The 17,982-nt window shown below is 39.5% G+C and overlaps 1 protein-coding gene across 1 annotated transcript in view; it reads right to left on the reverse strand.

Annotated features, from left to right (window-relative positions):
* Nucleotides 1-10,621: 10,621 nt before the first annotated feature.
* CWF19L2 (CWF19 like cell cycle control factor 2) overlaps nucleotides 10,622-17,982 on the reverse strand; it is a 249,787-nt gene continuing 242,426 nt past the window's right edge. The window contains exons 17-18 of the mRNA XM_089687297.1: nucleotides 17,181-17,282; nucleotides 10,622-14,051 (exon numbers count right to left, since the gene is read on the reverse strand). Of these exons, the coding sequence (XP_089543423.1) occupies nucleotides 13,911-14,051; nucleotides 17,181-17,282 (243 nt within the window). The 3' untranslated portion in view covers nucleotides 10,622-13,910. The remainder of the gene's footprint in view (nucleotides 14,052-17,180; nucleotides 17,283-17,982) is intronic.

Genomic DNA, 17,982 nt, shown 5'->3' on the forward strand with positions numbered 1-17,982 from the left:
TATTGACTAAAAAATGATTCTGTCAATTTATATGGTAACAGGGGTACAGAGTTCTTAGACTAGAATATATGTGAAAATATACAGTTATATTCTTGTGTTTATAGTATTCCTAGCTGAAGTCTATTCATCCCTAGCATTCCTGAATGTGTCACATTGTATGAGCAGAATTCAATTTTCTAATCTTGTTATGTTAGAATTGAGGGCAGAGGAGATTAAAATTCTTTTATTTCATAGGTGTACACAGAAATGAAAGAGTATTCAGACATCGGTAAATCTCCATTCTGGGGAAAATAAAGTTTTAGAGTCATGGATTTTTATCTTTACATTTCCTGGCATGCTTTGTATTCAAATATTTATTGGAAGGATTGATGTGAAAGTGTTGTAAAAGGTATACAATCATACTAGATTTAACAGCAACTAATTGTTTTTGATTCATTCTTTTTTATGGATACTTTTATAAATTGCTGGTGTATAATTTTTTTTTTTTTAACTATTTGCATAAAAAGCTTTTACAGGATGAACCAATGAGATTGTTTACAAAGCATGTGAGGCTATCTAATAAGAAAGACCAGCACTATCTGCAGAGATTTTTGCAGCCTCTCTATGTTCAGTAAAGAGACTCGTCATCAAATTAAACATATTTCTGGTTAAAGCACAGAAAAATAAAGTATTTAAAATGCTTACTTGCAGTCATTTTTAGTTTCATAAACAATTGTTTGTTTAACTGCAATGTCTCTTTGAACATGCTAGAAAATTTGACTACTTTAGGAAGAGTTAATTCCCTAGTGCAGCCCCTCTGCTTCTGAGAAAGTTTAATAATGGTCTGCTTTGGTTGCTACTCCATTCCTCCACTTTCTTTCCTACATAATCTTTTATGTAGCTACTAGGGATGAGCAAAGGGGAATACCACAGAGTGTCATTCAAATGGAGCTCTGAGCCGGTTGGGGCTGTTGACATCACATCCAAGATGGCGGTGTCCAGCAACAGTTTCAGGGCTTTTTGATGTATTTTATAGGCGAATACCATGCATGTAATACAAATATAATCTTACAGGAAAAATGTTGTTAAAATGAATGGTATAGTGACAAGGTCTCTTATAAGATGTTCCCATGTCAATTAGAAAATAATAGGAGAGCGTCTCTGCTGTTTAAGTCTCCTTTTAGTTCCTTTTGTACCCAATGAAGAATAATACATACATGTGGATAAAATGTGTATTGACTAACTGGCATGCCTGAGGCCATCTTAATGTTTAAAGTGACATTAAACTCTGGTTTAAAAGTAAATCAATTCAAGTTATATAGTTGCTAAGGATGAATAAAGACACTGGTCCATCCAGTTCAATCTGTGTTAGTGTGTATATGTGTGTGTTTATGTCACTACCATTTCTCATAGCTCTGTATATTGTGTTCAGTAAGATGCCCATCTAAAAGGTTTTTTTTTTAAATATCAACACTCGTCTCTGAAACTACCAACTGTGGAAGGGAGTTCCATGACCCTATCGCTCTAACAGTAAAGAACCCCATGCACAGTTTAAGAGTGGACTTCTCATCCAATTTCAATGAGTGCTCGCATATCCTCTTAAGGGGATGTAATGATTGTAATCATATCTCCTCTTAAAGTAAACTCTTCCCCATAACTTTATCACATATCAATCTGCATAAAAAAACCCTAATGATCGCTACTTGTAGAGATCTCTTTACTTGCTTTATTTTTTTCTAGTCCATCCTGTTCTGTGTAGTGACATTGCCATCGCATGCGCATCTCTCCAGTTATTCATTGCACACTCTGAGTGCCGTCTGTCCATTGACAGGATACCGTGGCTGTGTGGCACACCAATCAAAACCTGTGAGACTACAGATTCTCTCTGAACTTCCTGCGACACCCCATGTGACATCACATAGGGAGAAACTTTGGCATCAGACTGTATGCTATAGCGGAGATCAGCCTGTCTTGTTGAGTAAACCAGGACAGCTATGAATGGCGGAGTACGGTTGCCATAGGAAGGTCGGATCAAAAACGAGGCTTAGCTAAGAAGCAATTCCGCATGCGCACGATTACAGTAAGAGATACATGAGAGGGTGGAAGTACTAGGATATGCGGCTTAGGAAACAATACGTAAGATGGCACAGCCTTATCCCCAGAGAAACAATTTATAACAGTTTACAAGAAAAGTAAGTAATATGCTTTTGGGTGCTTTACAATGGGTAATGTTTGCTAATAACTTTATATCTTGGACTAGATGAAAAGCAGCGTTGGAGTGTGAGAGTTTACTAACACTTTAAGAGTTTGTTCTCCATGGAAAATACATTTGATGACTGTAGATCTCCTAATAACTGAGGCCCTCCAGTCACCTTATCAAAACTGGATGGCATACTCAAGATGTGGCTGACCAGAGTTTTGCAAAGTGGTAAAATCATAGTTTTATCTCTTGAGCAAATACCCTTTTTAATGCATGCGAATAGTCTGCTGGCCTTGCTTGTTACTATACATTTTTCAAAATTAAACTTCATTTGCCATGTAGTTGCCCACCCCTGTATTTTATCAAGGTCTTCTTATGCGGTTTCTATTATCCCACTCAGCTTTGCATCATCAGTAAACACTGAAATAGAACTGCTTATACAAACCTCTATATCTTTTATGAACAAATTAATCAGAATTGGTCCCAGGACTGCGCCTTGGGGTACCCCACTTAAAACTCCAAACTATTCAGAAGATGCGCTTTTTATCAAGTATGTATTCTTAACTCAGAAAAGTCCCTTCTGTTGCTCTCAGCCTCCTCAAAATTCCTTTTTGTTTTACTGCTGTGATCTGACTTCCTATTACAGGGTGGCTACATTCGTTGTGTATGGTCCCACTGAATGTAGGAATGTAGCCACCCTCTCTTGTTCACTCCCAAGATGGTATAGGAACCATGGGATTTGTACTGTGCATGGAGCAATACACATGACCGCAACTAACTTGCACTGCTTGTTCCAAACAAACAGAAGTGAGAGGGAAAAGAGGGTTCAGGTGCTCAAAAAAGACATTACAAGGAGGCAGAAAAACATAGTAAAAATTTCATGAAAAATAAATTACAGGGCCATTAAGTAGTGGATGTGCATGAATTATTTCAGGGGGAATTAGTTTAGTGTCACTTTAACCATTACAGTACTCCCTAGCTCAGTGTTTCTCAACCTTTATTTTTCAGTCAAGGCACCCTTTAAAATTCTACACGATCTCAAGGCACTCCATTCTAAAATGTAAGAAAACTAATAGTTTTGCATGCAGAGGCATCTACACATATAGGATACCCCACGTTAGAGGTGACCTATTCTTACAAAGCAAATATACCTTTGGACACTGGTACTGACAAGCATTCCTAAGTTTCTCTTCTCCATCACTCAGCTACAATGACCCCAATGCTGATGGAGAGATGCAAAAAGGGGCAAACAAGGATGCAGGCACTGAAGCCCATCTTATCAAGGAACTACATCATTAGTTGTTAAGATGCCAGAGGCTGGCCCATGTGGTGCCCAAGGGTGTAATATTGTACAATGAAAACCTGTGGCTTTGTGAAACAAAATGGTAGGTTTAATCCGCTTGCTGGCTTTTTGACAATTTTTGGCATTTTTCCTGGGCACCCCTGAAGAACTCAGCTGGCACCACAGCACCCTGGTTGAAAAAGTCTTCATTAGGATTATGACCACATGCCAAGCTATAGATGAAGTTTCGGCACACTGCCCATTGATCTCTATGGCCTAACCCTGGATGCATATTTTCAGCTTGGTGCATGCTACTGATTGTACTGGAGCTACAGGGCACCAGAGGAGGTAAAAACCAAGCTGGCTCCGGGGAAGCACTAGCACATGGACCAGAACAGAGCGCTGTGTGATCTAATGCATAAGCCTTAAGTGGTACTTAAAGAGGTTCCCTTTCCATTTGCTGACAAAGGGAGGCTGTTCTCAATTTATAGCACACAGCTCATTAACTTCCCCAGAAAGGCAATAGTTGTCAAAAGTCTGAGTTACAGGAGGTGAAGTACTGAATTGGCTCACCTTTGTGAACAGGAGGAGAAGAATCTGCTTATTTCTGGAGAACCTTTTTAAAAACTGTTTGAGAAACCTAGTCATTAAATGTATTTGAGAGAATTGTTTTAATCTGTCTTACCCCACAACCAACAATCAAAGGCTCTGTAGTAGAGGGAAATAAAAGAGAGAACAGAAGATACACAAGGACCACCTGGAGCTAAGACATTAATTAATGAAGTTAAATTTAGGAGCCATAAAAATTAAAATCAGCTCACCAGGGTAGCTCTACAGCATTCGCTCTTCAACCCTCAGGATAAAGACTAGTACACAAAATCAAAGTAACAATCTAGATTAATAAAATGTTATATGCTAAACACATCACGTTCAGAAATGTATCTATATTAACAGTTTATTAGGAAATGATAATAAATTAACAGTCAAGATGCTTACCTAGAAGTATTTTTGCGTTCTTGTATGCTGTAGATTAGGGGCTCTTAAACTTTTTTTTTTGGTTCGATAGATTATTATTTAAATTTGATTACATTAAATTATAACTAAAAACAAAACTTTTTTTTTTTGTTTTTGATGGAGTGGAAAAAAATTAGAACACCTGTCAGGGTTTTCTCTGCCATCTGTGCCCCGGTTAGGGAGATTCACCCTATTTGTCCTGTTTGCCATTATCACAGAGTGAACGTGAAAGAAAATCCCAAATTTTGTGCTCTCACCAGAACAGGAATAGAGGTGAAATCTTCCAATGGGGACACTAATTCTGGTGACAACCAGGAATTCCTTCATTTGGAGGGACTTCTTTTTATTTCCTGTTATGGGATGGAAAGTGAAAGGAAATCCTCCCAATGGGACACAGATGCTATCCAAAAATAAAAGTTTTGCCTTTAATAATACTTTAGTACCAGGAACTGATGGACACATACAAAGTAAGGCATATATACAGTGGGGATCGAAAGTTTGGGCACCCCAGCTAAAAATTTGTATTAATGTGCATAAAGAAGCCAAGGAAAGATGGAAAAATCTCCAAAAAGGCATCAAATTACAGATTAGACATTCTTATAATATGTCAACAAAAGTTAGATTTTATTTCCATCATCTTTCAAAATAACAGAAAACAAAAAAATGGCGTCTGCAAAAGTTTGGGCACCCTGCAGAGTTAATATCTTGTACTGCCCCCTTTGGCAAGTATCACAGCTTGTAAACGCTTTTTGTAGCCAGCCAAGAGTCTTTCAATTCTTGTTTGAGGTATCTTTGCCCATTCTTCCTTACAAAAGTCTTCCAGTTCTTTGAGATTTCTGGGCTGTCTGTCACGCACTGCTCTTTTAAGGTCTATCCATAGATTTTCAATTATGTTGAGGTCAGGAGATTGTGAAGGCCATGGCAAAACCTTCAGTTTACGCCTCTTGATGTAATCCCCCGTGGATTTCGAGGTGTGTTTTGGATCATTATCCATTTGTAGAAGTCGTCCTCTCTTTAACTTCAGCTTTTTCACAGATGGCATCAAGTTACCATCCAAAATTTGCTGAAATTTTATTGAATCCATTTTTCCTTCTACTCGTGAGATGTTCCCTGTGCCACTGGCTGCAACACAACCCCAAAGCGTGATTGATCCAACCCCATGCTTAACAGTTGGACAGAGGTTCTTTTCATTAAATTCTGTGCCCCTTCTTCTTCAAACGTACCTTTGCTCATACCGGCAAAAAAGCTCAATTTTAACCTCATCGGTCCACAGAACTTGTTTCCAAAATGCATCAGGCTTGTCTATATGTTCATTTGCAAAGTTCAAACGATGATTTTTATTGTGAGGACATAGAAGAGGTTTTCTTCTGATGACTCTTCCATGAAGACCATATTTGTACAAGTATCTCTTTATAGTGGAATAGTGTACCACAACTCCAGTGTCTGCCAGATCTTTCTGGAGGGATCGTGCAGTCAAACGTGGGTTTTGAATTGTTTTTCTCACAATCCTGCGAGCTGTTCTGTCTGATATTTTTCTTGGTCTTCCAGATGTTGCTTTAACTTCCATTGTTCCTGATGACTGCCATTTCTTAATTACATTCCGAACAGAGGATATTGACATCTGAAAATGCTTTGCTATCTTCTTATAGCCTTCTCCAGCTTTGTGAGCGTCAACTATTTTCAGTTTCAGTTTTCTAGACAACTTCTTAGAAGAACCCATGGTGCTGACTGTTGGGGCAAGGTCAGATGAGTCTGGGCATTTAAAACCTTTGAGATTGACATCACCTGGTCTTCCCAGACAATGATTGAGAACAATCCATGACACTTTCAGGTCTCAGCTTGGCAAAGGGGGCAGTGCATGCTATAAATTCTGCAGGGTGCCCAAACTTTTGCAGATGCCATTTTTTTGTTTTCTGTTATTTTGAAAGTGTAAATGATGGAAATAAAATCTAACTTTTGTTGACATATTATAAGAATGTCTAATCTGTAATTTGATGCCTTTTGGAGATTTTTCCATCTTTCCTTGGCTTCTTTATGCACATTAATACAAATTTTTAGCTGGGGTGCCCAAACTTTCGATCCCCACTGTATATGTATGTATTAATAGTAGATATAACAATAGCATTTACAGGCATCATTTCAGAATACTTTAAAAGGTAGGTGGGAAGGGAAAGGGGAATGTATCTGAGTAGAGAGGATCAGGAAGGTTGGGTAGGATATGAGGTATAGCCACCTGTCAGGAAGACTAGAGGGTGGAGGTGTATGTGAAAAACAAAGACCCCCCTCCGGCACATCTGAGAATAATGGGGTTAGGGACGGATCAACATGTTAAGGAGTCTCTTAAATATGCGTGTGAGATCTCAATCTATCCAGGGGTTCCAGATTTCCCAGAATTTGCCCATGAATTGTTCTGTTATGCAGGGAGTTTTTAAAAAAAACAAAATTGTGAATTGTATGAACAACAGTGTCACAGAGTGACTTCCTTGGCTACTGTAAATGTATGTTGGAGCAATTGAAATTGGGTTGAGGTGCACTACTGGGTTTTTTTGTGTTCAAAAGAGCATCTAATTGCTTGGACATACTTACATAAAAAAATCAAAACAAAAGGGTGAACAAAAGCAAACTGGCAGGTATCCCCCTTGGTACTGAACTGGTGAACAGACATATTTACTAACACCATTGCAAAAGGATGCACGAACAAATGATATGAGATATCTTTCTCTCTCTTGCTTAATTTTTAACTCTTCATCCATATCTGTCACGGGTTCCCCTACACGCCATGCCCACAGCGACTAGCTAATCGAGGAGTGCACGTGCGGCCGTGACTTGGGGTAAGAAGGAATAAGGGGGACTTAACTTTGAATATATAACCGTATATAAGACTGGCCATGATATACTTTCACAGCCCGCACTACCTCTTGGCCACACACTGGCAGATACAATCTGGTGCACTAATTAGAGTTGAGGAGCAGCTTAGCAATCACACACCCTTCTAGGATCCCTCCAGCTATCCTACAAGCCAGAACCCCGGTGTTAATCACTCTCCCACTGTCCACACACCCCCACACCAGACACAAAACAAAAGGTAGCCTACCACCACCCAACAGTTTATCCGCAGAACGGTCTGCTGGGACACCCCACACACACAGATCTCCGTCTGGCAGATCTGTTGCCCTTTACAATCTGCACGCAATCTGCCAACACGCAGTGCAATCACATACAGATTGGCAATGAGCTTGACTGAGCATACAAAGGCACTAAAATACAATACAATCTAATCTCTCCGATCTAATCTCTCCGAAGATATGAGCCCGAGCTTAAATACACAGAAGTCACTTACTAATTTTAAGATTTAATATCCCGAAAGTGGGCAGTGCATAAAAATAGTACAAAGTATAAAACGTTACAAAAATACAAAAAATACAAGAAGACACACATAGACTATTCACTATAAAATAAAACAGAATAAAACTTTACCAAGATTTACCCTGCGACTGGAGCAAGTCAGAGAATCAGCAATCCGTCAGTGAAATAGAACCGGCTCCATACGAATCACAATGTCCCAATGTCTGGGTAATTTATGGTGATATGGATGTAGGTGGGACATTAGTCCTCGGCCAATTGACCCCGGGGGTGGTGTTCCTGTACCTGCCCACAGGATGTTCTGGGTGCTGACCTGCCCAAAGTCAATCGGACCAAGACCGGCTTAAATCACCAAGTCGGGGATTGGATTTCCGACACCAGCGCATCAGTCCGATCGCGACAGTACCAATCACTGTTCGGCTGTCGCAATCCAGCGCCACCTAACCATTTCCTGCATTTTCTTGGTATTCTACCTAAGCCACAAATACAGTTTTTATATGGCGATGTGATCCACAGAGGGCCCCATCAGAAGGAAGTATTTTCATCTCTCTGCAACAAATATTTTAGCTTTTATGAGGGATGAAACATACTTCTTTGATGTATGTATATTCTTTTAGAGCGCCCAATGTCAGGGAGACAGATCAGAGCCCCCCCTGGTGTCATGAAGCTGAACCGTCTGCGTTTCTCTTTTAAACGTCAGGAAGATGGCAGAGTCTGAGTACATATAGGTGACAAAATCTTATTAGCACCCAGGTGCCACTTCCAGCCCGAGGAAGCTGGAAGTCTTTTCAGATTTTAATTGGTGACCATCTGTGTCTGAGTACCTATGACTGAATATTTTTTTAATAACAAGGAATAAACTAGATTTACATTGTCATATTCTCTACAGGTCTCATCTTATCTACTCACATCTGTACATTTTATGTCACAATATCCCTCATTATTGAGATCTTACCCCATGTATTTCAATCCATTTTAACCTCCCCCTTTCCAGGATTCTCCTCTTGTACACCACTGCACCACCCACCATCCTCTGACTTGCACCCTTGACCAACATTAGCTGCATTAAGCATGATAACAGGCTTATGGGCAGCGCTTGTGGACAGATGCTGATCACCCCCCCCCATGTACAGGTACATCTCAATAAATTAGAATATCATCAAAACGTTAATTTATTTCAGTAATGCAAGTCAAAGAGTGAAACTCATATTATATAGATTCATTACATGCAGAGTGATATATTTCAAGCATTTTGATGATGGCTTACATCTAATGAAAACCCAAAATTTAGTAACTCGGAAAATTAGAGTTTTAAATAAGACTAATTAAAAAAAAGGATTTTTAATACAGAAATGTTGGCTTACTGAAAAGTATGTACAGTATAGTATGCACTCAATACTTTGTCGGGGCTCCTTTTGCATGAATTAGTGCATTAATGTGGTGCATCATGGAAGCGATCAGCCTGTGGCACTGCTGAGGTGTTATAGAAGCCCAGGTTGCTTAACAATACCCCACAGATTCTCTATGGGGTTTAGGCTAGGCGAGTTTTCTGGACAATGAAGCACAGTGATGCCATGATCATTAAAACAGGCATTGGTACTTTTGGCAGTGTGGCCAGGTGCCAAGTCCTGCTGGAAAATGAAAACAGCATCTCCATAAAGCTGGTCAGTAGAGGGAAGCATGAAGTGCTCTAGAATTTCCTGGCAGAGGGCTGTGCTGACTTTGGACTTGATAAAACAGTGGACCAACACCAGATGACATGGCTCCCAAATCATCACTGACTGTGGAAACTTCACACTGGACCTCATGCAACTTGGATTCTGTGCCTCTCCACTCTTCCTCCAGACTCTGGGACCTTGATTTCCAAATGAAATGCAAAGTTTACTTTCATCTGAACAGAGAACTTTGGACAACTGAGCAACAGTCCAGTCCTTTTTCTCCTAAGCCCAGATAAAACGCTTCTGACGTTGTTTCTGGTTCAGGAGTGGCTTGACACAAGGAATAGAACAGGTGTAGCCCATGTCCTGGATACATCTATATGTGATGGCTCTTGAAGCACTGACACCAGCCATAGTTCACTCCTTGTGAATCTCCCCCAAATTCTTGAATGGCCATTGCTTCACAATCCTCTCAAAGCTGCGGTTATCCCTGTTGCTTGTGCACCTTTTTCTACCACTTTTTATTTCCACTCAACTTTCCATTAATATACTTGGATACAGCACTCTGTGAACAGCCAACTTCTTTAGCAATGATCTTTTGTGACTTTCCTCCCTGTGGAGGGTGTCAAAGACTGTCTTCTGGACAATTGTCAAGTCAGCAGTCTTCCCCATGATTGTGTAACCCACGGAACCAGACTGAGAGACCATTTAAAAGGCTCAGGAAACCTTAACAGGTGTTTTGAGTTAATTAGCTGATTAGAGTGTGACACCATGAATCTACAATATTGAACTTTTCACATTATTCTAATTTCCTGAGATACTGAATTTTGGGTTTTCACAAGCTGTAAGCCATATTCATTAAAATTAAAAGAAAGAAATGCTTGAAATATATCACTCTGTGCGAATGAATCTATATAATATATGAATTTAACTTTTTTAATTGAATTACTGAAATAAATTAACTTTTTGATGATATTCTAATTTATTGAGATGCACCTGTATGTACTCTAAAACACACATTATTATTTTTAATACACTTAAAACTTTTAAAACACTTATTGAATCACCACCTCGCTTCTTTATGTGTTGAAAAAGTAATTAAAAAATAAAATAAAAACAAAATCACCATGTTAACAAAGCTATTTATTTTTTTCTTCTTGATTCATATTGACCATCATATAATTTCACGGATGGGCATACCAGTTGTAAATGAGAATGTGAAAACTGTAAAATATGTACCTTAGTAACTGTGTGTCTCTGATACATTGCTATGTTTGTATACCTTGTATTGTTTTATTGTAAAAACTCAAAGTATAACTTAAAAAAACTGAGCATCAAAGTATTCCCTACATATGGAATGTGAAGCCCAAAACCATGTATGCTACCCTGGACTGCCTTTGGGCTGTTCCACCAGTTTCAAACAAAGATACCATCTTGCTTGGCATCCCCTAAACAATAAGCAGGTTAATTCAGTATTGCTCTAGAGATCCCGGCCAGGACTAAGTACTATGTCAGGTTTTCCAGGGTGGAAACATTGTTAGAATTTTTGAAGGTGGAAATCCAGATCTGATCCCAGTCACCATCAGTTATTGCACTACTTAGGTCTTCCTTCAATTTGAAGGTACAGGCAGTCCCCGAGTTACAAACATCTAACTTACATACGACTCGTATTTAAGAATGGAGGCAGGGTGACTCTACGCTGGTCCCGGAAACTACCAGGAGGCTATCTGGCTGCTCACCGCTTGCTTCCACCTACTGTCCAGCGGACCTGGTAACCGTTCCTTATGCCGTCCAAAAATATAAAAATATATTTTTTTGGCTGGAGTTACACTTAAAAATGTTCCTGTTTCAACTTGCAAATTCAATTTAAGAACAAACCTACAGAACCTATCTTGTTTGTAACCCAGGGACTGCCTGTGAAAGGGGTGGGGGGAAAGGTGTATATGGGTTGGATCAGATGGGTGTATAGGAAGGAGATCCTACCTAGGGTCTGGGGACTGATAGTGCATAGATCCTTTTCCAATGATGTTACCTCCTAGTGTATCCAAGTAGTGCTCTCTGAGGGAAGGTGATGGTCTTCTTGAAAGGACATTAATTATATCATAGCAGTAGAATAAATTAATCTGGATATGCATAATAAATTGCATTTGGTCCAACTGCTAAATGACACATGGTTTTTATAGCTTGGTAAAAACATTTAAACTTAGTAGGGGGAGAAGAGGTCATTGAAATAAACAACATCATCCCACACATTTTGGGAGTGGGCAGTGATCCTCAGCAACAAATATCTACCTTGCAGCTCTCTTCAGCCACCAGAAGTGAAAGTCCAGTGCAATCTTAACCACTGGAGTTATCTCTTTTCTAGGATTACGAGCTCCCCCTGGGACAGTTTTGATAGGCCCAGTAGTGTCACGTGCGCCAACATACCTGGGAAAGTCAGTTATTTCCTTTAGTTCCTGGTGCAGAACAAAGCAGATGTGGAGGCAAAGGAAATTTAAAATGACACTAAATTATATCTTTATTTTCCAAAAAATAATTAATGTAATCTAATTTTCATGAAATTGTTTCTTACTGCCTTCTTGTAATGTCCTCCATGACCTCCTCACTTTCATTTGTATGGAATGAGCAGTGCACTGCCCTATGCAAACTACAAATCCTATAGTTCATTGTCTTTTGGCCACCCTCTAAAATGAAGTCAGATCACAGAAGGAAAAAAAGGGAATTTTAAGATTTGGAGGAGACTGAGCAATAGAGGGGACTTTGTAAGTTAAGAATACTTACGTAAATAGTTTTTTATTTTTTTTTAAACCATAGTTTCGGTAGGGAGAGTGTTTTTTTCAGGTTTTGTGTAAAGTTTAGCCAGTGAAGCAAATTTCAAACAAGCACTATTAAGTCTATTAGTTTCAGTATCAGGACGCAGCATATTGAATGATAGGTACCTCATCATAAGAATAGATCACTACACCAAAAGGTGCTCGCTTGTTACTTTCAAGACACTTCCAATCCCCCTGTGCCAATCCTGTCCTTGCTGAGAGACAGAACACACTAGGTAAGAATAATGGATTTCTTAACAGCTCAGTTGCATAATGACACAGAAGTGCTCTGTAATATATGGACCCTGTGGGACACTAGAATACATTTACATCTAGATAAGACTGTTTGAAAGGGAAAACTAAAATGGTTTCAAGCCAATTTTATTTGAACGTGTTTATATTTACAATTTTTGGCTGAGGTTTTGGATATTTTTTTATTTACAGAAAATCTTTATTTTACCAAAAAACATTTAATACAGAATGCATTCATGGCAGTGGTTTTTAAACTTGTTTAAAAGAGTACAGTAGTAGTTTTTAATTTATGGATTTTTCTTATTGATTGGCCCCAACTGAAGGGTTAGAGAAGGAGGTGACATCCCTCCTGTGACTTTAGTTTCAAGTGTTTAGTTTAAGCTTCAGGTAATTAGTTATGTAAACATTTTTTTTTAGCAAAAGTATATCGAATGTTAAAACTTCATTTTGCTCTTGGCCATCCAGTGGAGTACAGAATATTCATCGAAATAAGTGTTGTTGCAAATGCACCAGACCAGGCTAGGGCCTGACCATGATTGTTTTGGATGGAACCAGGCAGGACCACACAGTGAAGAGTGTGGAAGCAGGCATGAAGGCTACACTGAAAGGGTGTGTGTGTGTGGGGGGTGGGGGTAGTGGCCAGATCACCAGATGAGAATAAAAAAAGAAAGCCTAAAAAATAAAAATGAATTCAGGGACCACATCTAAGAGTCGGTAAGCTGCAATATAATAAGTGTTTGCATATGGGTTTAATACCGCTTTAAGATGGAATAGTTGTTAGTAAAGGTATTGCTATAGATATCCGTTCAGCTCCTTGAGAGCACCTCCCGTAATAACCAGTATCTCTTAACATGGCTGCACTCAGGTAAGGGCTCTGACTTCACTTAGCCCTTGAAGGGCTAAATCACAGAATAAAACAGGCCATAGACCCGTGGTTGCAGGAAAGAAAATCACTTGATTCCCCCATCAACAGTCAGTGTTGATGGGGGAATCCCTCCTGCGAAGCCATTGTGTGCCGTTGTGCCATCCCTGCCAGGAGAACACAGTGATTACTGCTAACGGCTATAATAGCCACTGACAATAATCGCATGTGAAATCCAACATGCTTGTACTCAAGTAGACCGGCCGAGATTCGACAGCCTATGGCCGGCTTTAACCAATCTATCAGTGGGATTGTTTTTGGAAAAACCTCCTAAATAAAGTTTTTGCTAGGAAATGAGACATACTTCACTTTGACGATATATTTACAAAATATTTAAGTACTTTGTAAACATGCCAGACGTAAAAAGACCATGTACACAGCTAAAATATACACAAGGGTGTAATGTAAAAATAAATACAGTGAAAAATTATTCTTTAGCTTTAGTAACATCAAATGGTTTCCACCACTGGGCAAACTGCAAGACCTTCTTCCTCTGATCATCAAAATTTTCACGAATGGCTTTCCTCCAGACTCTGGGCTCCAGGTCCAGCATACCACCAATGATCTCCTGCAAGACAAAGTCATAAATGTTTCATGATTGGCTTCAAAGCAGCGATTTTCTGCAGCACTGAAGTAAAAAAAAAATATAACGCAGCATTCCTTTGTTGAATTGTTATAATGCTTTATAAATTTTTGAGATGGAAAAAATGTATCAAAATTTGTATTTGTTATTTTTGTATGAAGTGGTGAGGGGTTAGAACTTCTGTCAGGTTTTTATTTCTGTCTGTGTTCCCAATGAGGAGATTATTCTCTTGGTTTGTCCTAGTCACCAATGGAACCAAAACTGACAGTGAGTGAAAAACAACAAAATTTGGAGTTTTCACCCGGGATAAAGAGGAAATCTTCTAGTGTGAACACCTGTTCTGGTGACAGGATATTATTTTCCTCCTTGAGGGAATTTCCTCTGGAAAATTCCACTGGCTTGTGCCTATAGAACAGGAAAGTGAAGGGAAAATTCCCATTCAGGGGTTTTAACCCTTCCCTAGTTCCCTATCCAAAATAAAATGTAAAAAAATTTGAAGTATTTAGAAATAATTTGAGAAACCCCATTCCGCATCCTTGGTTATACCACTGTTAATTAATTGGAAAACAAGCACAGTAAGTGCAGATAAGTGCTGATAAGGTCTCAGTGAACTAACAGCACATTACCTACATTAAAGTATATGTACGCAGCACAGTGACTTAGCAGTTAGCACTTTTGTTTTGCAGCATTGGAGACCTCAGTTCTAATCCCAACCAGGACACTACCTGCATAGAGTTTGCATGCTCTCTGTGTGCTTGACTGGCTTTCTTTGGGTACTCTGGCTTCCCTTCCACATGCAAATACCTGCTGGTAGATTAACTGGTTCCTGTCTAATTTAGTGCTAGCATGTTAGAGGTTGCTAGGGATGGGTCCTGGGTGGCAGGTATATTTCCCCACTATATTGGTCGAGGTTCCTTCAATGGGGGGCAGTTTGAAGACATTGTGGAGTACCCAGGGAATCTCAACCATGTGGAGTGAGGGATTCTGGGGTGGCTGGGGTGGAAAGGAGAGGACTGATTCAGTACTCTCTGGATTGGTAAAACCTCATTAGGGACCCAAAATTTCAGAGGTGCGAGGAGTTTTGGGACACAAAAACCTACAAACTCAGATTACAAAGATGTTCGTCCTTCAGGGATTAACCCAGGTGCATCAATGTCCAGAAAACTAAGAGGAAACTTAGCAACTGCCTGTGAGGGACAGAGCAAGACTCACCCGAAAGTGCAGGGTGGACCAGGTCTTGGGACTGATCTACTGTTGCCGAACTGTGAAAACCTCCTCAACAGCACTCATAAAGCAGACAGGAAACCCCAAACCCCAGTGTTGTATTGGTACAGTAGCATACTCTTGTTTTCCATTGTACTAGATTAATGGACTATTTTGTGTTAGCTGAAGAAAGCGTTTTTTGTTGTCTGGAGTGTTTGTAAGCTCAATAAAGACTGTCACTTTTACAAGCGGCTGGCAGTGATCCAGTAAAATTGTTGTTGCTCTATAAATAACTGTAATAATAATATGTAAAACCAATCACCAACATCCTATATAAGCTTTAGTATGTTCATGCCATTTCAAGTGTCACTCTTTTTATATCTGCATTTTTCATAAAAGCAGAGTTCCAGCTGAAAAAAAAAAGTCAGCAGCTACAAAAACTGTAGCTGCTGACTTTTAAAATACAGACACTTACCTGTCCCTTAGTCCAGCGGCATCCTAACCATGGCTGGTTTCACTGGCCGTCTTCTCTCCCCAGCGCTGGCATCTTCAGTGTGGGCACCTGGCTGTGACAGCTTGCGGCTCCACAGCTGGGTGCACACTGCATGTGTGAGAAGCGCTGCACTTTGTGAATGGCCCCGTAGTCTTCTGGGACCCGTCACATGTCGCAGACGACTATGGGGAGAGAGGGGGAGGACAACTTCCGCTTCCAATCACCTAGGCGATACCTGTTAAGATCAGGTACCCGCTCCCAAAAGGTGCCAATTCTTAATGGGGAGTGGGGACAAAGTTTTAAAGCGGAACTTGGCCCTTGTTCAGCTACTCCCTTTTGTAAGGTGACAACGCACTGTCCCTGACTTACAGGCTTCCGATGTAGACAAGTGACAGTTTTAACACACAAACCTTCCCTGAGAAATGCTATGCAGCCATCACTGGAGTGTATATAGAAAGGAAGTGGCAGCAAAACATCTCCTGGAAGAGATCAGTAGCAGTATTGAGACCAAAAAAAATTAAAGGCATTTGCTTATAATACATGGTACTTTAGCAAATTAAATGTTGTTCCTCTAAAGTGATTCTAAAGGCTGAAAGTTTTTAACTTTCATGCATTCTCTGCATTAGGTAAAAAACCTTCAGTGTGCAGCTCCCTTCACAGCCCCCCACAATGCTTACCTTAACCTGATAGCATAGGCAAAAAGTGGTTACTATTGATTACAAATATAGGTCAAAGGTATCGCTTAGAAAAATGAAAGTACCATATATGTTAAAACCGACAATTTTATTTTTCAAAGATAAATAGAACACCAGCGTGGATGTACTGTAGGTATTAGTAATAAATTCAACGCAGTGGAAACCATAAATTGACAAAACACAACAAACAAAAATTAAAAATAAAATACGTCCGGACGCATAGATTCACATATGGAAGACTTACCGTGGCAAACCACCGCTTGCAGTAAAAAAAAAAAAAAATCTTTTTGAGGCAGTCTCCTTATGTGAACTTGGGATCCCTGTGGGCCCAATGATCGAGAAAAAAAAATGCAAGTGCACTTAAATTGCCCTAGTGTGCAGAGGCCCAGAAGGGCATATCCAAATACGTGGCCGGGCCCTAATTGGTTAGTGCAGCAATATGTGTGAGAAAAGTTATCCACTGAGTAGTTGTGTCCCATAAGGGATCATGGAAGTTAGTTCATCACACAAGTCCCCATGGAGTGCAGTGCAATGAGGAACAAACATAGGGTATCCTCAGCTGGGAGAAATTTGATGAATACACTTGACAATGTTAGGGAGCAGCTTATCCAACTACAGATTATAATGGAAACAGGTTATTATTATTATTATTATTATTATTAGGTTCACTGTAAATATCATGGACTTTAGGCAGGTAGCCAACCAGGAATAGCACTCAATTACCTTTCCAAAGTAATGTGGAAACTTGTTGTGATCTTCAATAACATGCGCAAATCCACCTTGTAGGCCAAAATCCACTGAAAAATATGGCAAACCTTTAGGAACCTTAAAAAAAGAAAAGAAAAAAATATTTTCACTATTAATGACAGTATTGATGCATTAAGAACTCTGCACAGAAGCAAGAGACATGCCCCTGCATACACTTCATACGGTCTACTGCTTCACACTGTTGTCTCAATAGCTTGTAAGTACCTCCATGGTGAATACAAGTTGAAATTTACATATCATAACAAAAAACTTATCAGAAACTATACATGCATTGGTATTGTGACCAACACACCTGTGTCTTCCATCAAGGAACCGCAGGGTGTAAACACACCAACATGTGTGCTGATGAACAGGAAAATGCATTAATAAAGATGTGTTTCTTTCCATAATTTTTTATTAGCAGAATTTGAAGAATACATACAAAGCAATTCCAAATGGTTAGAAAAAGTAATAATCAAACATAGTTAGCCATAAGTAATATTCAAATAGTAAAAGGCATATAAAGAGGTTTTGCTATCACACCCCCTTGATAGTTCCATTTCCCAGACTCATCAGGTAATTTCCACAATAGCATAACCAGGGGTTACAAAATGGCAAATTCGAGAGAAATAGGAAGTGGAAGAAAAGAGTGTATAGTGTTCTGTGTGAATTAAGAGCTCAATACCAAAATTCTAGGAACACTTTCAGACTCTAAGTATGCCCAGAAAGATAGGTGACCCAGGGCTCCCAGACCTTTTCAAACAGGTAATTTATCAGT

Source organism: Staurois parvus, unplaced genomic scaffold (genome assembly GCF_062004578.1).
Source record: "Staurois parvus isolate SC_StPar_1 unplaced genomic scaffold, SC_StPar_1.0 ptg000422l, whole genome shotgun sequence".
NCBI lineage: Eukaryota > Metazoa > Chordata > Amphibia > Anura > Ranidae > Staurois > Staurois parvus.